The sequence below is a fragment of the Hippopotamus amphibius genome, chromosome 5 (assembly GCF_030028045.1).
Source record: "Hippopotamus amphibius kiboko isolate mHipAmp2 chromosome 5, mHipAmp2.hap2, whole genome shotgun sequence".
NCBI classification, from domain to species: domain Eukaryota; kingdom Metazoa; phylum Chordata; class Mammalia; order Artiodactyla; family Hippopotamidae; genus Hippopotamus; species Hippopotamus amphibius.
In genome coordinates, this window is record NC_080190.1 from 15,259,052 (window position 1) to 15,273,719 (window position 14,668).

The 14,668-nt window shown below is 43.9% G+C and overlaps 1 protein-coding gene across 4 annotated transcripts in view; it reads right to left on the minus strand.

Annotated features, from left to right (window-relative positions):
* ENO4 (enolase 4) overlaps nt 1-14,668 on the minus strand; it is a 37,936-nt gene that overhangs the window by 22,884 nt on the left and 384 nt on the right. For 2 of the 4 annotated variants that reach the window (XM_057737606.1, XM_057737605.1), the window contains exons 2-8: nt 10,480-10,608; nt 9,586-9,776; nt 7,524-7,669; nt 5,556-5,725; nt 5,329-5,460; nt 3,939-3,992; nt 796-852 (exon numbers count right to left, since the gene is read on the minus strand). In XM_057737606.1, the coding sequence (XP_057593589.1) occupies nt 796-852; nt 3,939-3,992; nt 5,329-5,460; nt 5,556-5,725; nt 7,524-7,669; nt 9,586-9,776; nt 10,480-10,608 (879 nt within the window). Of the gene's footprint in view, nt 1-795; nt 853-3,938; nt 3,993-5,328; nt 5,461-5,555; nt 5,726-7,523; nt 7,670-9,585; nt 9,777-10,479; nt 10,609-13,621; nt 14,633-14,668 lie in introns of those variants that run through there. The other 2 variants (XM_057737607.1, XM_057737608.1) reach the window with 2 other exon arrangements.

Consider the following 14,668-nt stretch of genomic DNA (forward strand, 5'->3'; position numbering starts at 1 on the left):
GAGGAGGAACTGAATTTGTTATCTCCACCAAGTCCTCTCCTTCCTTTATGAGCCCCTCTTGCTGATGACTTCAACAGACCCTGAAGTCCCTGACACCCAGGCAGTGACTGCAGGCTTATCAGCAAATACCGCTCATGTGAGCAACCCTGATCCATTGCATAATCTCTCGTTGGTTGTTCTGACTATATGGCTGAAAGCTCGGGCATGTCAGAGCACCCACAACCGCCAAAGTGAGGGACTGATCAAGCTCAGCTGGTCTCCTGAGGCTCTGCAGCCCATTGTCACCAGGCTTGTTTGCCTGACCCTCCTGGCAAAATCTGAGCTCTGGCAATGGTTCGTCTGAAATGGTGCCTCAGTGCCTTTGGGGGACCAGATGAAGGAGTGGCTCTCTTTTTGTGCCTTTTCTTTCTTTGGTCGTATTAAAATGAAAATCCAAAACAACCTATATACCTTTGAGCCGGTTATCAGAGAGATTCACCTTCTCCAGCACTTCACCTAGAGGGTTTCCCATGTAATCCTATCAGTCACAAGAGCCTCTCCAGGCCCTCTGAGATTTCAGTGGGCCAGACAGCTGCAGACAGGGATGGTCTGGCAGCCTGTGGCCAGAGAGGTGGGGGCAGAATGATGTACGAGCTCTGGGGGTTGCCTGGTTCGGTCCCCTTGAAGCAGTATCACCGTGATTTCCACGTGTGTTAGGCCTGGTCCTGAAGCAAAATGACTACGGGAGAGGGAAAGGCGCAGGGAATACAGAAATGAACTGTCGTAGAGAAGCGCGGTAAACATACATTTACTTACTTGACCTCTTTTGCCTCCATTATGACCTTTTTTCATGTCTGGTTTTGGAGGAGGGGGCTGTGGGACAGAAGGTAAAGACGTATCACTCAGGATTTTCAGACAATGTCTGTGGCAGCAAGCAGAGCTTCAGGTCCTCTGGCCTGTCCACTGCTCCGAGGCCAAGCCGGTCATACTTTGAGTCTCTCTCTCTCTCTCTCTCACACACACACACACACACACACGGATGATGCCAACCACGCTTTAATTTCATAAACGTCAAACTATTCCTCAAAATCAGGCACATGTCCCCTTCAGTTTATTTTTACATTCTGCCTCCAATCACACGTATTAGGTAGGGATATACATGTTCATGCATTTCTACTTATATAAGTAATTATTCACTCATCATGTCCTGACTCCTGCTGTGTGCAGGAACTCTTTTTTTTTTACAGGAGGATATTAAGTCCCCTCCTTGTCCTTAAAAATAATCCCACTGTGGGATTTGCTTTTAAAGGCACAACATATTGTTTTAAATATTCTCACAGTACAAATACTTTCTCCTGAAGGATGGGTTTGACTTTGGAAGCAGCCAACGGTCATTAAATCCGGTGCATCTGGTGTGTGTAACATCATCTGACATTAAAAGCAAGGATAATTACCAAAGAGAAGCTCCCACAGTTTGGGGTATTGATGGCAAGCTGTAACGAGCATTTAGCCAGCATTTACTGCCTATATAACCCGGGGCGTGTTTGTCAAGAATCAACATGGTTCACACTCAAATATATGCGAATACAGAAGTTATCCTGCTTCTTTTCACTGTGGAGTCAACTGAAATGTCTATCCCTGGTAAAGATAACATAGGAAGCTGATGTGCCAGGAGCAGAGGTACAGGGGTGAATGAGACACGGGCACTGCCTTGGGAGCTGCCGTCTAGTGAGGCAGACACGTGAGATGACGGAGGGAGGGGGTGTGATGCCAGAGTGCAGAGCCAGGGGGCTTCCTTGTGTGAGAGTCAGGGAAGGGGATTCCAAAGAAGCTGATACCTGGAGGGTGGGAGTGCTGAACCCTCTGGGTAAAGAGCAGCGATTTGTGGCCCAGAGCTGAGCAAAAAGCAAAACCCATAAAGCAGAGTTTTTCAGCCTTGACACTCTCGATACTTTGGCTGGATAATCTTTTGCTGTGTAAGGCTGCCTTGTGCATTGTAGGCTGTGTGGCAGCATCCCTGACCTCAGCTTTCTAGATGCCAGGAGAGCCCCACCCTCCAAGCTGGGACAACCCAGAATGAATCCGGGCATTGTTCCTAGGGCAAAAATCACTCCCCATTAAGAACAACTGCCTTAAAAGAATGTATTGATACATTTTACTATGTCAATTTTTTTTTTTATTAATTCCTATGACTCCACAAAATACAGTTAAAAGGTAGGCAACATGATAGAGGAAAGTCTGTATAACACGTAGAAGGGTTTGAAGTCTTTTACTATAGAAAGAATTCCTAGATATCAGTAAAATATGAACACAAATAAAAAGGGCAAAGAAATAAAGCAATTTGTAGAATGATTTGTGCAGAATTGTATGTGACTTTAAACACAAACACACTATATATCTGTATGTGTGGTGTCTGTCTATAAATACAAAAAAGAAATGGCTAGAAGACCACACTAAATTTTCAACAGCGGTTATCCCTAGAGACAGGACTGGAACTAAGGGTAGTAGTGGGTGTGGGGTCCATGGAGGGGGAGTTAGTATGGGGGGAAGGGACTGGCTCCATCAGTATTTGATTTTTCACAAGAACATTTATGAGCTACTTGTATAATTAAGAATCAACTGTATGATTAAAATTGTATATTAAAAGTCTGGAAGTCAGCATGATGGTAGCTCAAATATCCTGAATTTCCTAATATTCTAGGCTGGACTTCCTCTGCTGCTCTGACCACAGCCACCAGTGTATAGTGCTCCCTGCTGTGTCAACTCCTGCTCTGAGCACACTGCACATTCAACGCATTTACTCTGCACAGTGTATCATACCCATTTTATAGATGAGGAGCCTGAGGCAGAGAGGTTATAATTGGTTCAAGGTCACACAGCTAGTAAGGGGCAAGGCAAAATACAAGGTCAGGGCTAATGTGTCCAAGTCTGAGTCTCTGCAGGCTGGTCACCCATAAAGAGATTGGCCTCCTGAAAAGTGCCCCAGAAACTGACTCTAGGCTGCTGCTTAAAGCGATTCTCATCAACTGTAGGGCTTGGGCCCCAGCCACTCTCCCCCATCACAGATTCTGTGGTGGCAGGAGAGCACTGGAGCCAAAGTCCCTTCAGTCATACCGAGATTACATCTCGGCCCCCATCCTGCTGGGGAATGAGCTACTGCCTCCTAATCATGTAGCTTAAAAGCCTCATGCTAAATACATGTGGGGTCCTGGACTGGATCCTGGAACAGAAGCAGGACATTAGTGGAAAAACCGGTGAAATTTGAATAAAATCTGGAGTTTAGTTATTAGTAATGTAGCATTTTGGTTTCTTAGTTTTGACAAATGTGCTATGGTAATGTATCCGGATAACCTTGGGGGTAACTGGGTGAGGGTTATTTGGGAACTCTCTGTACTCTCTCTGCAACTTCTCTACAAATGCAGTATCATTCCAAAATAAAAGTGTGCGTGTGTTTACAGATTAAAAGCCTCAGAGACAAAGATTGCGTTGCTCAGCCCTGCCCATCGTTGTGCACTATCCCAGCTAGATATGATGGGACAACCTGGTGACTCACACAGCTGCCCCTCATCCTGCCTCTGTGACTCCCCCCTCAAGGGCTGCTCGGCCAAGGGTGCCTGTCTGCCCAACACCAGGATTCTAAACAGCACAAGCGATTGTGCCCTAACCATTATACAAAACTGCCTCTCTTAATCCTAGGTGTCAGATCCTTTCTTTGCAGATCCAAAGGGATGATCTTAGCACAGGGCCAGCTGCCTCAGAAATCAAAATGAGATTGTTAATTTCCATTAGAAACTGGACCAGATGAGGGAATGTATAAGCTTGGCTCATACGGGAAACCCAAAGAAAGTTCATGTTTTCATATCTATAGCAATATTGATTATGTTGCATAATGAACTATAATTTGGATACTAGAAGGTATATAAGCATGTTATTAGCTACCATAGATTCTCTTTACATACCATTTCGATTGTTTTGTAAATGTGTTTCTGAATTTCCAGAAGCATCTCCACACCCTGTAGGCAGAATAACCATGATCTTCCACAACCGCAGTCTAGAATTTTAAATGTAAAATCTTATACCACACATGGCTATTTCTAACTCAGAATATCTGTAGGGTCCCTGATAAGGCATCCTGGTTAGTGAATTACACATGGTCTACAAAATCAGAAGATTAGATGTGAATCTTCAACCCTCAATTTTAATTTTGTTGAAAATTGAGAGGCTCTTCTTCCTCATTATCCTCTCTTCACTGCTCAGAACTGAGTAGTTCAGTTGGTTGGATCAAGTTAACTTCATTTTCTTTCATGGTCTCCTGACCAACCTTCTTGCAATACATGTCACAGGATTCTGCACAATAGTGTGTGAATTTGTACAAATCCACTGTCACTTAGAAAAAATGTATTCTGATGATGGTGGGATCTGCATATGGGGACAGATGAAGAATGGCATGCCAAATTCTATGGTCCCCAAATAGCATGGCAGATATTAACTGAAGGAAAGATCCTGGCACCGGGATCTGAACATGATCTGACAGATGGCGAGCCAGATATAAATCCCAGTCTTCCAAAACTGATAAAAGTGGGTCATGACTATTCTTTTTCAAAAAGCATCCTTTATCATAAAGAAATCATGTTGAGATTTAAAAAAATGATTTTCCCTAGCTTAGATTAAAATATCAGCCAATGTTTTACCAGAGGGGGTGGAGCTTCCTGTACTTTTCCTGAAAACATCCACCGTAGAACATGAATGTTTAGTTCTCCCTAATACCTAATTGGTAGACTAGTTCATGAAGATTGAAAGAGGCATATTGACTCACTCATGCCACTGAAGAACAATTAGACACTAACAAGCCTCTGAGTGGTAAAGATGCCACTTAGGATTCCTTCATTCCATATTCCATAAACATGCACTAAACCTCTCTTACATGCCAGGCAATCTGCTAGGCCCTGCAGTTCCTACTTAACAGAAGGGCTGCTATGCGAGTGCCAGCCTCCTCTCGCTGCAACCATAGTGCATAGACTAGTCAATAAAGACATCTCAGTTGCCCCCAGAAAACATCTTTCTAGCACTATCAAGGCCTGCAAAGTCACTCCCTGTGGCTTCTCTGTAAGTCACTAGCATGAGTCAATGTTGTAATGAGCCGGAGATCCAAGGTGGTCTAAATGTGGTTCCCTTTTGCTTGTGGCCTTGTTTTCTTCCCACTTCCCTAATTCCCTAATTTTTTTTTTCTCATTTTATATTTAATTCCTTTTCCTTAGGTGTCATAAGTCTTGGGGGCCTACACTAAAAACTCATTGATGATAAAGTTATTCTTTTAAAGAAAACATAGTTTGGGGTCACGTAAGGTACTTTTTTAGCTGTTAATCCAGGATGGGGTATACAAATCACTTCTTTCATGAAATTCAGCTTTCCAGGTGATGACTTTCCACAGCTGACCAGAGACACCATCAGCAGAGGTATAGTTAGCTTTGCTGGCTGTTCCTGAAATCGAGGAAAAGCAAGGGGAAATGAGAAACATGGTTCATTCGTCTTGAGCTATGCAGGGGTCCTTGTGATGGAATGTGATGGGTACTAACCTGGTGGCGCTTCAGCAGTGCGATATGTAAGTATAGCGGATTATTACCCAGCACGGCACTGGTTTTGGCAACAGCCAGTGACACAGCCCCTATGGCCATGCTGCCACAGAGGACGGGTTCAACGGGTTCTGGGGGTATAACTGGTTTTTCTGTAAGAGTATCCTTCCTCCCTGAAGAAAAAAATATTGATGAAAGATTGCTTTCTAGGAAGTTTGACTATGAGAAAACTATTATTATTTTTTTTAATGCTTTACTTATAGATATGAAGCCCCAGCAGAAAGAAAGGTTGAAAACTGAGGCTGGGAAGAACCTATTCACCACTACAACCCCTGAGAAGTTTCTGTCTGACGTCACTTACTACTCCCTAATGCTCAAATAATCCTTAACCATGGATTTTGCCTAATGTTATTTTACTTTTTTAAAGTGTACAATTTGATTTTTTTTTCATATTAGTAATGTATATATGGCAATCCCAATCTCCCAATTCATCCAACCCCAGCCCCCCAGCCCCACTTTCCCCTTTGCCTAATTTTAGAACATTTGGTATTAACTCCTTCACCAGTCGTGTGGGGCAGATGTTGTTATCTCACCTAAATGCGGGCTTAGGGTCAAAGACTTGCCCAACATCTAACAGGAAGTGAATAGACAGAGGATCTGGACAGGCTTTGAATTCCAAACACTTTGTTCTCCTATGAACAGCTGTCTCACATACCCAGCTTCTCCTCATGTGAATATCCAACTAGTTATCTTGCTTGCCAACCCCAAACTGATGCCTTTTTCTATGAGAATTCCTTCCAGATCTAACCATCCATCCAGAATCCTCACCCATCTTTCACTCTCACATATTCTCAGCCCCAAGTCTGATCAGGTACCACAGTGCCCATAATAAATCTCTAGTTTCCTTCCTGTCCTCTCCTTCCCCACAGCTACCGACCTGAGTCAGGCAGGTAAGAGAAGTAGCATAAGATGTATAAGTACCCAGCACATATTACATGTTTAGAAAATTACCGTCCCCTCCTCCTTTTTCCCTTCTTACACTCCAAGTTCTATCAGTCAAAAGAAACCACCAAAGGAACGCCCACTGGAGGTCTCTACCTATGATTCAGTACTGGCCATCCCCACCCTCCAGGGGAAGAGTGGTCTAACAGGATTCTTCTGCCTTGGGCAACTCTCCTCCCCTCTCTGGGCCTCAGCATCTGAATCTATGAAATAAGAGAACTTGTCTTCCTGATCTCTTTGGTCCCTGGTTCTGGTGCTTTCTTATTCAATGGGACCCACACTTATCTGATGTTTAGTTTGTTCCTGGCATTGTGCTAGGCGCTGGTGGTGCTAAATTGAATGAGGCACGCTTCATGTACTCGAGGAGCATGTCATAGTAGGACAGACACACAAATCAGTGTTACCACACGAGCAGCAGCCCCAGAATTAATATACTGAAGGAGCTGAGGTTAGCAATATGGTGGAAGGCACAAAACAAAGGGCCATGATAACTTTAAGATTATTTGCCTTAAAACAGCAAGGTCTTCCAAAGACAATTTTCATTAATATGTTACCTATGACTGAGGAAATGCTGGTTATTAAAGGATATCATTAATCTTTAAAATATAGAGTGGCTTTCTGACGAGCTAATGGAAATTTTGAGGAGCAGTTAAAGGTCTCCATGCCACCCTCCCTTCCCTGCCTTGGGCACTACCACTGTTCAGTGCACTCTGTTTACTAAGTGCTCACCTCTGGGTAGGAAACATTTTTATCTTACAAATAAAAATGGAGGGTGGGATGGGGTAAAACTGTGCCCACCTCACACAGTAGCTTCAAGCAGGGAAGTGGCATGGAGGATGGATGGTACATGGTGGGACCCCAACCTAGGTCTGCAGCAGAGAGACCCGAAGTTGGAAAGGCAGTCCAAGTTTCAGCCTTTCTTCCTCCACATTTGTTACTAATGATCCTGTAGGATGCTAAGCCACCGACCTTGCTTCTGTCCCTTTTTTTTGGCTGGAGGCGGAGGAGGCGGTGGTGGTGTTAGAGGTGAAGGTATAGGCACTGTGGAGTCTTCCAGGCTCTTTTCCAATTCTTTTCTCACCTTATCTTCTTGTACTTTATTTTCATAGAATGTCCTTAATGGCAAGAAAGTATGGCTTTACAATGAGATGTTTAGAAATATCAATCGTGATTGTGGTCATGTTTTAGTGCTGACCCCAGAATGTTTCAATAGTTAACTCTGCTTTTTAAGCTACCTAAGAACCAATCAGCTTAAATTTCCAAGGCTAAAAAATGATGCTGTTACAAAACTGTGTTCAAGAACGGAAAATCATTTTGGCCTGGAAATAAATGTGTAAAGATTTCAGGTGCTCAAACAGTTGATTGAACCTGGTGTACCCCCCAAAAAAATAAAATAAAATAATAAAAAAAAAAAAGAAGAAAGTAAAAAAATAATCCCTAATCAAAGAAAAAAAAAAAAAAAGATTTCAGGTGCTCATTTTTAAAATTATCTGAGCCCCATTTGTTATTTTTAAAGTAAAATGTGAAGATATAATTTGATTAAGGGCTACTGGATTTTCTTTTTGAATAAATGACCATCAGACTAAAAATGAGGCAAGAATAGGCAGTGAAACATATAGTACTATGTGCAGCACTTTCCTTTCCTTCCTTCCTTGCTTCCTTCCTCCCTCCCTCCCTTCCTTTTTCTCTCCCTCCCTCCCTCTCTTCCTTTCTTTCTTTCTTTCAAGGTGGGTGCTTACAATAAACAGTTAGGAAAACTGTTGGGAAATCCGACTTAGGTACATCTACATAAAATTTCAGCTCCCTGGAATAAAAAGAGGCTAGAAGTATCCACAGACGAAACAACAACAACAAACCAAAAAAAAAAAAAGACATGGGAATCATGGGAATCAGACCTGCATCAGATGTTGGTGGGGCCATGCCTTTAAAGTACTGAAAGAAATTGATTTTAAATGAGAATTCTATACTCAGCTAAACTGTAAATCACGAAGGCAAAGTGCTGATATTTCCACACATGTAAGAATTTTAAAAATGTACATCCCAAATACCCTTTTCTCATCCTTACTTTTAAAGGATGGAATCCAGCAATTCAAGAAAGAAGAAGATATGGGATCCAGGAAACAGAACAACGAAGGGTTATCTTATGGCATCTCTGTAGTGGGCCTAGAGAGGAACCAGTCAAGATGGGAGACTTGGGAGGGAAAACTCCAGGAAAAAAGGAACATAACAGAATAGAAGATATGACCGAGAGCTTGGGGAAAAAAATAAGGATGTGTTAATAGCAAATAACACACACGCGCGCGCACGCATGCGCACAAAGGACTACGTGGAACAGCATTCAAAAAACTGTAAGACAACCAAAAGCTATTCATAAAAGTTTTGTATAAGGTCATGATCTGACTCTGAGGCAAACTAAAATGTGAAGTTATGCACAAATAAGCAAGTGATGAAGCTTAGAGAAAGAGAATCCAGTTGACCTTCTTCGGCCAAGAGGGCTGTGGTGCTGGACCCACACGAAAGGAAAAGTGATGCTAACCCATGCTTGCTTAGGCACTGAACAGTGCTGACATAGCCCCAGGAAACACTTCCTTGGTTTTCACATTTTAGAATCAACCTATGGGCAAGGCCTGGAAGACGTGGTTGTGTCTGGAGGTCAGAACATAAGCATCACCCACTGGTCTATATATATAAAAGAACAAGAGAGGCATGTAAGGAGACGGGGAGGGGGAAAGGAGGATGTCTGGATTCTTAATCCTTTCCCTGAGATACTTTTCAGTGAATCCTAGGAAGGCGCTGTGCATAAAAAGAGGCCAAAGGCCTTATGTAGCCTTACAAAGTAAAAATTTAATAACAGGGTTTTCAGAAGCAAAACAACATTTTATGCTAAATTTTGCAGCTTTAGCATATGCTTGTTAATTGACTTCCTGATTATACCCTATAGATATGACAGATCTGTTTCATTGGCAGGTGAAATGGAAAGAAAAGAGGTATATAGTTACACTTGACACATGTTTCAAAGCGCGAGATTTACCTGAGCACCTGATCCACCTCAGCCTGGCTGGAGGGCTCTAAGCCCCGAAGCTCCTCGGTGATGGCTTCGTTGACCCACCGCACCGCAGTGCTGACGTTATCCGACCTTTCTAATTCCTCTGCTTCAACTAGCTCGGGTAAAGCGTTCTCGTGGACTTCGAAGTGAGTTGAGATCACCACAGAACATATGTTCTGAAAACAATACAAACATGTTCTACATTTTCCCTACCTTTCACAGGAAACAGGAAATTGAATGTATCCAGCTTTTAAGGTACATGATATTTTATCACCAATTTCAAACAGAAAATGAGAATCTATAATTTTCTTTGAGATATTTTTATAGCTATTGAAATAAGGTGGAACCCAACTTCAAGGAACGTTTAAAATTATTACCTTGTTAAAATACCCTTCTAAAAACCTTACACTGAACTTCAGTTTTATCACTACCTCTCCAAAAAATAGCTAAAAGGAGACAAATTTAATCATAATTATTTTAATTTATGAAAATGAATTTTTCTTTAGCTAGATCAGTCTATATATCTATAAATCTATGTAAATCTATATATAGAAATGTTAAGAATCTATAACCCTATCTGCAGCTTTATAGAACTCATGACATTAATAATGTCAGTTTTTAAAACTGCTTTGCCCCATTTCCTTTCTCCATCTTGGATCATCTTCAGGTTAGGAAGCCATGTCTGTACCGACAGTTCACGCAAACATAATACACCCTCATGGAAGACTGTGTGACTCACGCTTTGTGTTCATAACTACCTACAAATAGTGTGTGTGTATTTCATAGACACTGAATTTCAAAAAGTTAAGTTTCCACAATTTAGACAATCATGCAACAGAGCCAGGGCATAGTGAGGAACACATTTAAGCTGCCTCCTACCTTGGGAAAATTTTGCATGGTACAGAATATTTCCACTTGTAGGGTTGGAAGCCCCAGTCCATCCAGCACGGTCTTCCCCACGACTTTGCATATGGTAGGAGGCTTTGCAAGTTTAGAAAAGCAGTTTGCCTTCAACACACACAAAAACACAAAAATCACAATACCACATCTATCTTTAAAAGGCCGTTCACATTTACTCTAGTTTTTACTAAACCTCTGCTTGCGTGTCCTCCTCATTCTGAGATTAGTCTAGCAGCTCTGTGGGAATGTACAGAGATTTGGATTTAGCCTCTGGTACTTTGGGCAGTTTGTTTTTTGAACTCTCAGCAGAAACTCGCATACGTGTCTTTATTTAAAGGTCTCGTGTCACCCTTTAGTGGGCCCTAAGCTATCCTCTTGTCCAAGATACTGAAGTCAATTAGTCTCTAGAACACTGTGATGCATTCAAACCTAAGCAACTTTAAGTGGGTCCATCTTTATTCGTCCCAGCAAGGCACCTGATGTTTTAATGGTGAAGACCTATGCAGAGGCTGTATTTCACTTACCATCAGTTCATGGATAGAACTACATGTTCAAAGAGGACTGTTGGAATCTTAGTAACAGCAGTTATATTGATGTGGAAGAGCAGAAGTCATTTGGAAGTCATCCAAGAAAGAGGTGGAGGAAGGAGAGTGAAGCTGAGGGAGAAAGTCCACTCAAGGAGCCTGAGTACAGAGATTCACGACAGTGTCCCTCCGCAGAGGGGCGGGAGCTGGGAGAGAAGGAAGAGGGGCAAGTGAAGGCCCATCCTTCTCTCCCCCTTTATCACCAGACAGTACTTGCTCTTTATTTTCATTTAGCAGACCAGGCCTCTGATCTTTCACTTCAAAACCCAGTGACCTCAACCCACATAACAGGCCATCAGCAACGTGCCAGCAACGAGGTGGCGCCCAGCAGAACTAAAGCAAAAGCCAATTTTCAAGTCCTCCACGCATTTGAAGGATGATGGTTTGTATATTACACAGCAAGTACCGAAACGAAGTTAGATAGAATCAGGAGAAGAAAAATACTATTTAGCTTATACTTTGTGTATTATAGTGAGTTCAATTCAACAACCAATGAGCACCTACAATATACCACATATTGTGTTAGGAGGAGGCTGGAACTAACTTTTAAAAAAATGCTTAATATGTACCTTGAAGGAGTGACTTTGTCTTGTTTATCACTGTATCACATACCACAGTGCCTGGCATGTTTAGGATTCCATAAATTAAACCTTGTATAAATTAATACATGTCAGACACCCCCCTGGGCACTTTGTATACATTATGTCATTAAATTCTCAAAATAACTCTATAAGGTAGTATCACCTCCATTCCACAGATGAGAAAACTGAGTTCCAGAGAAAAAAATTGTCCAAGATAACATAGCCAATGTCTTAATTATTTACTGCTTTGTAATAGACTTAGTGGATTAAGCCATTTATTTGCTCATGATTCTGCCATCTAGGCTGGGCTCAACCAGACAATCCTTTGACTGGTCTTGCCTGGGGTCTCCTATACAGATTCAATCATCAGTAGGTTTGACTCAGTCCAGAATACCCAAGATGGCTTCACTCACATGCGCAGTGTCCCAGCCAGGGTGGTTGGAACGTCTAGGGGCTGGCGGGGCATCTGTCTTTCTCACACCTGCCAGGGCCTCTCTCTACATGATCTTTCTCCATTTAGTAGGGGAATCAGCTTCCTCTCAGCATGATGACTAGCTTCCAAGAGGGAGTGTTCCAAGAATATATGCCAGCCCTTACCAAACCTCTGTTTATATCACACTTGCCAAGGTGCTACCAATCAAAGCAAGTCATGTGGTAAAGTCCCCTGTCAATATGAGAGGGGCCTACATAAGACTGTTTACACTGGTGGTGTGGTTCCCTGTGGACCACCAATTGCACAGTTTATTACTGCTACTGAGTGGCAGGGCTACGAATCAAATCCAGACCTGCCTGATTCCCAATCACAAACTCTCAGTTATAAGTTTTATGAGGGAGTAAATGGTATTGCTATTGCACACAGGGATCTTTCCCATCCCTGAATTCCTCTAACATGTTAAGAGAAGCATAGAAGAGACGGTATTTGACACTGGAGGTGGTGTGGTATTTCAACAGGCAGACAAGAGGGAGAAATTGAGGGCAGATACTTCAGGTAGAGGGAATAGCATAAGCGAAGGGGAGGGAACTGGGAAACTTCACGCTTTAGAGAAAAGTCAGTGGGCCTGTGTGGAGGAGCGGGGGGGGGGGGGGGGGTTAGGGGGACATAAGCCTGTTATGGAGGCAGGAGCGAGCACTGTGAGTCACACACTGGAACGTGTTTGATCTTGCTCAGCAAGCGACAGGAACCAGAGGAAGTTTCTGAGCAAGAGAATGAAGGTCAGATTTGAGATTAGGAACTCTGCTCTGGCAGCACTATGTGGGATGGACTTGGTAGAGGGGGAGACTAGGTCAGGATAAGGATCCTCTTATTCTCAAAACTGGGGCAGTGACTGAGAAAATGAAAAGGAGGTTGCCTTTAGGCCAGTCCAATCCCTGAACATCCTTCAAAGCCCAAGCCAAAACTCCCAGATGCTACAGCCCACGGGGATCTCCCCTACCCCGGATTCCTGTAACAGGCACACAGTGATCTATTCCTCAGTCTAGCACACAATCCTATATCACCCTATCTATTATTCCAATTATTTTATGTATTGGTGGCTTCTGTCCCTAATTGAGGTATAAGCTCCCAGAGAGCTGCACAAACCAAAGACCTGGCTGCCTCATAGACTGGGAAGAGCATTACAATGGGGACAAGAGTCCAAGTTTCCAGTCTTATCTTTTGCACTGAGTAGCCGTGAGACAAGGGCTTGGTGTCTTTGTAAAATGAGTAAGTTAGTCTAGTTAACATTTAAGAATTCCTCTAGAAAGAGACAGTGGAAAGAGCATGGAACTGGGAGTTGCATTCCCTCATTCATCCTACAAATAGTTCTTGAGTGTCCCCCATGTACCTCGCACTCTGCTAGGTACCAGGGACACAGACCTGGTTTGATTACTCACTGTCATTCACTGTGTCCCTTGGGAAACTCATTTAAATTCACTGGGCCACAGTTCCTTTATTTGTAAAACAGGAATCATGTTTACCTCACCATGGTCCTGAGGATGAAGTGATGTCACATAAAGCACACGGCACAAGGTGCATCAGTAAACACCTCCCCCCTCGCCCGTCCCCCAATTTGACGTCTAGGCCACCGCCGAGAAAAATAAACATTCTACACATTCGTGCAACATCCCCTATATTAACTGCCTCAACAACATGTGGTTCTGAACCCTGTAAACACATCATGCTTCTTCACAGCATTTACATACTCTGCTTGCTGTTGTCATATTTCCTCACCACAGTGCAAATTCCTACCAGTCCCAACCATGATGCCTTCCAGAAGGTGGGTGTTGGTTAGCACTTCTGGATCCGGAAGTGAGAAAACGCTTGCCTTTGTTTCAACTGCCCACTGCTTAAGGCGAAGGTACGTGCCAGACGGTGCGCTGGGCACAGGGCTTAGGAGGGGTATACGAAAAGGCCCCCGCTCTCCACAGGAGCTCACAAGCTGCCTAAGGAGGGTTTCAATACACGCAGGGGATGCTACAAGAACGCTGAAGGACGATTAGTCCTGGGCGAAGTGGGCAAGACTTTGCTCTAAATTTGAAGTCAAGGTGCGAGCTCGTCTGGTGGGACGGGCATCCAGGCAGGGAAGGGCGCACAAGCCAAAGGGGCGGAGGTTTGAAATGGACTGAACCCTGGCAGCGCTGGGAGCCTACTGAGTATGAGGCCCCGGGGTAGGCGAGGCTAAGCTGCAGCGAATGCCACGGCGTTCGTCCCGCGGTCAACAGGCCGCTGGAGGTTGGTAAACTGAGCTACGAGGTATTCAGGTCTGTGATTAAAAAGACAACTGGCAGCCGGGGCAGGCCCGCCCGGAAGTGGCGAGGATGCCTGCCAGGGCCTGTGCTGTCACCCACAGCCCTCACTCCTCTAGCAGCTCCCAGACCACCACTTTCCCTCTCGAGACCCCTTCACCCAGGTTTCCGCCCGGCTTGCTCCTTTCCAGGGTCGGGGCTCGGCACGACCACTGCCCCCGACGCCCGCGGCGGCGGCGCGCGTGCGCGACTCTGCGGCGCAGGCGCACGGCGTTGCCG